General features: G+C 36.3%; 1 protein-coding gene across 1 annotated transcript; it reads right to left on the bottom strand.

The window, feature by feature from the left end:
- Positions 1–585: 585 nt before the first annotated feature.
- Positions 586–1,128, bottom strand: LOC114176085 (nodulin-related protein 1-like). Its single transcript, XM_028060997.2, has one exon. The coding sequence runs from the start codon at positions 1,096–1,098 to the stop codon at positions 745–747; it is 354 nt and encodes a 117-aa protein (XP_027916798.1). The 5' UTR covers positions 1,099–1,128; the 3' UTR covers positions 586–744.
- Between the last annotated feature and the right edge of the window lie 2,101 nt (positions 1,129–3,229).

Here is a 3,229-nt window from a genome sequence, read left to right as displayed (position 1 = left end):
CGGAAGATGCAACAGTAATTGTGATGGCGTGGAAGGCATCCAAGCGAGCGGGTGAAAGAATTGAGGAGGCAAAACGGAGAGGGTTAAGTTATGTTTAGGACATTAAAAATAGTGGTGCCATTAGGAAATGTTTCACCGAGCTCTTATGATCCGACAAAAAATCTTAAAAACTCTCACGACTTCACTTGAAATAAAGAATCCTAAGATCAGAAAATAATTTTCTCTTAGTTTTGATAGTTCACTTTTTATTTATAAACAAAATAATTACAGAAATAATAGTTCACTGACTCATATATGTTAATATAATATCGAAGACTCATAAACTTTAAATTAATTTTCAAACGCCTTATCCATACGTAGGAATTAAATCAAATGCCGAAGAAACCGGACGGTACATATAATATACCAGACCATACTCTTGCAATATAATTAAAAAAAACATTTTAGGTGAATTATACTCCATCAGCTTATTAACTAATTTTACTTTATTTAACAGTATCACTTTTTAAATAACTTGAACCTAATTATAATTTGATTTTAATTATAAAATCCTAAATTTTCAAAAGACAAGGGAAAGGAAACGGATACACAGAAAGAGAAGAAGTAGTAATTAGCATGTTTGTGGAACTAAGAAAAGGTCTTTCTTCTACAAACACCAGACCAGATCATATTTATTGAGTCTTATTACATCATAGAAGAACAACCACAAGAAGAAGAAAGTGAGTCCTTTTTGTTGTAGCAGAACTACTTGAAAAATCCTCCAGCCAAATTTGCAATACCACCGGCCAAACCACCACCCTCTTGAGGTTTGGAATCTTCAGATTGAGAAGGTGCAGCAGCCTTGTCCTTGTACCCATGCAGATAATCGGCAGCTTTGTCCACGTACTGTCCTACGCCCTTCTGCTCGTCCAGTTTCCCATACTTCCCCGCCGCGTCAAGCAGGTCCCCCGCCGCCCCCGCCACCTTCGCCTTGTCCACCTTGTCGCTTTCGTTCCGGAGCGTCGACTGCGCCGCGTCCGCCACCAGCTTCGCGCTCGCCAGAAGCTCGCTGCTCGACTGCTCTGTTGTCGCTTTGTTCTGGGTTTCTTCCGAAGCCATTGTTTTGTTGCTTCTTCTGTGAAAACTGTTAGTGGGTTTTTATAGTGCGTGCCCAAGATCCTGCAAGAGAAAATATCTGTTGAATTTGTGGTTCAAGATATGTGGGTCAGCCTTATCTGCTCTCAGACATCATGTCGTGTGGTACTGTTTGCTCTCGGTGTCGGCAACCTCTGTTTCTGTTTCCTTCTTTTCTTTATGCTTAGAGAGAAAATAAAATTCTCACAAATGGAAAATTTTAATGAAAGTATACAAGAAATATGTTATAAATTAAAATATATATATATATATATATATATATTAATTTAAAGATTAAAGAAAATAAAATAATAGGTGGATTGGGGAAGTTTATATCTCTTGGATAGTTACATATTTAATATAATAGAAGAATAAATGTTTTGTACCATATGTTATGAAAATAATTTATATAGACGTTAAAATAATATACAATCATTGACTTAAGAAACCGGGAAATATATAAACGAAATCAGACAACAATTATGGAACTGATTAGCAATTTCTTTTTTAATTGGATGATGTGGATTAAAATATGTTGATGGGTATATAATATTAATAGTGTTGTTGGTTGATATCTTTGAAGATTTGCAAACTTGTTTCCTTAATCATTAATGCGCCTATCACAAGACCACTACTTCAGCTAAGAAGAGTACTATTGGCATAATTTCACCTTTTTGGGTAATTTTTTTATATATGTCAAGATAAAATAACTAAATATAAAAGAATATAAATCCAAAACTTATTTTATAATATTTGTTATATATAAATTAAAAATCAACTTTATATTGAGAAATTTAGAATTTAACTTAACGAAACTAGTTACTCTTATCCATCAAGACTTTATATATATATATATATATATATATATATATATATATATATATATATATATATATATATATATATATATTCTAGAGATAAGTAATTCTCAAATTTGATAAATGTGTTAAAAATAGCTATAAATAAATTAAAATAAATTTTGTAAGGCCCACTTTTATTTTAGTATCCTAAAGTTTAAGGGCTGTCACATTGTTGAGCTTAAAGGCTGGTCCATAGGATGCAAAGGCCTCTAAAGCAGCCAAGTCCCTCAATTTCAGCTCACTTTGCGAAATCAATACCCTAACTCTCCCTTCATCCTCTCCACAGATCCTCTGCTAGGGTTTGGTCCTACATCCCTTTCGAGCTAGCCCAACCTCGTTCTCCCTTCACGTAAGTTATTCTTCAATCGTGCTCTTCTCTTTCTAAGTTGGTTCTCATGGTTCTGTTGGGCTTACTGTAGTATCCTCGTTATTTCTTTTGTCACTGTTCTCAACTCTTGAGTCCGCTCTTGAAGCTGCTAGGTTCGTTGAGTCTGGTGTCGAAGTCATTTGCTAAACTCTTTCCAAGTAAGGGAAGCTAGGGTTCGCTTGTTTGTTTCGATTTGTTGCTTGCTTTACTTCCGTTTAATGATGGCATGACTTGATTGATGATTTTAATTGATTGAAAACATGTTTAAACATTATTTGGCCTGAATGTTTGTCTGTTGCACGCGAGAACAATGGTGGGTACAGATTTTCTCGCCCAAGCGAGCGTGTCTCATCTAGGCGAGGTCTTCTAGCCTGAGCGAGGCTGGGGCAAATTTTGTGCTATAGTGTGAATGGTTCACTGATGTGGTTGATGTGGATGCTTGCTTGCCTGACTTAAATACTTTACTAGAAAGGTTTGAAGGATAATGCCATGATTACTGTATGAGGTGGAGATGAGAACAAGATGTTGCTTTATTATTTATGACTTGGGAAGTATGATTTGTGTGATTGGTTGTTTATCTACCTATACATATTGACATGTTATTAATGTTCATGGGAGCTTTCTGATTGGTTGGTGAAACATGTACAAAGTATGAGTAAGACATAATTCCATGACTCTTGTAGTGAGGGCTCATGGTGGTGCCTCATCTAATGGACGTAATCCGATGGACCCTCCTAATGGGAGTCCCTGGTGGTGCCTCACCTATTGGACTTAATTCCATGAATCCTCGGGGTGAGAGTTCATGGTGGTGCCTCAACCAAAAGACGTAATTCCACGCCGGTATCGTGGTGGCGCCTCAAGGCCAGGATGTAATTCCACGAAGGCCTCG

This window comes from Vigna unguiculata, chromosome 3 (assembly GCF_037176805.1).
Source record: "Vigna unguiculata cultivar grain cowpea cultivar isolate G323 ecotype 2 chromosome 3, ASM3717680v1, whole genome shotgun sequence".
Classification (NCBI taxonomy): domain Eukaryota; kingdom Viridiplantae; phylum Streptophyta; class Magnoliopsida; order Fabales; family Fabaceae; genus Vigna; species Vigna unguiculata.
The sequence above is the reverse complement of the archived record's forward strand: the minus strand, read 5'-3'. Positions and strand labels throughout refer to the sequence as shown.

Bases quoted from the DNA above. Each gene is read 5' to 3' on its own strand.
- LOC114176085 (XM_028060997.2), bottom strand. From the start codon at position 1,098: ATGGCTTCGGAAGAAACCCAGAACAAAGCGACAACAGAGCAGTCGAGC.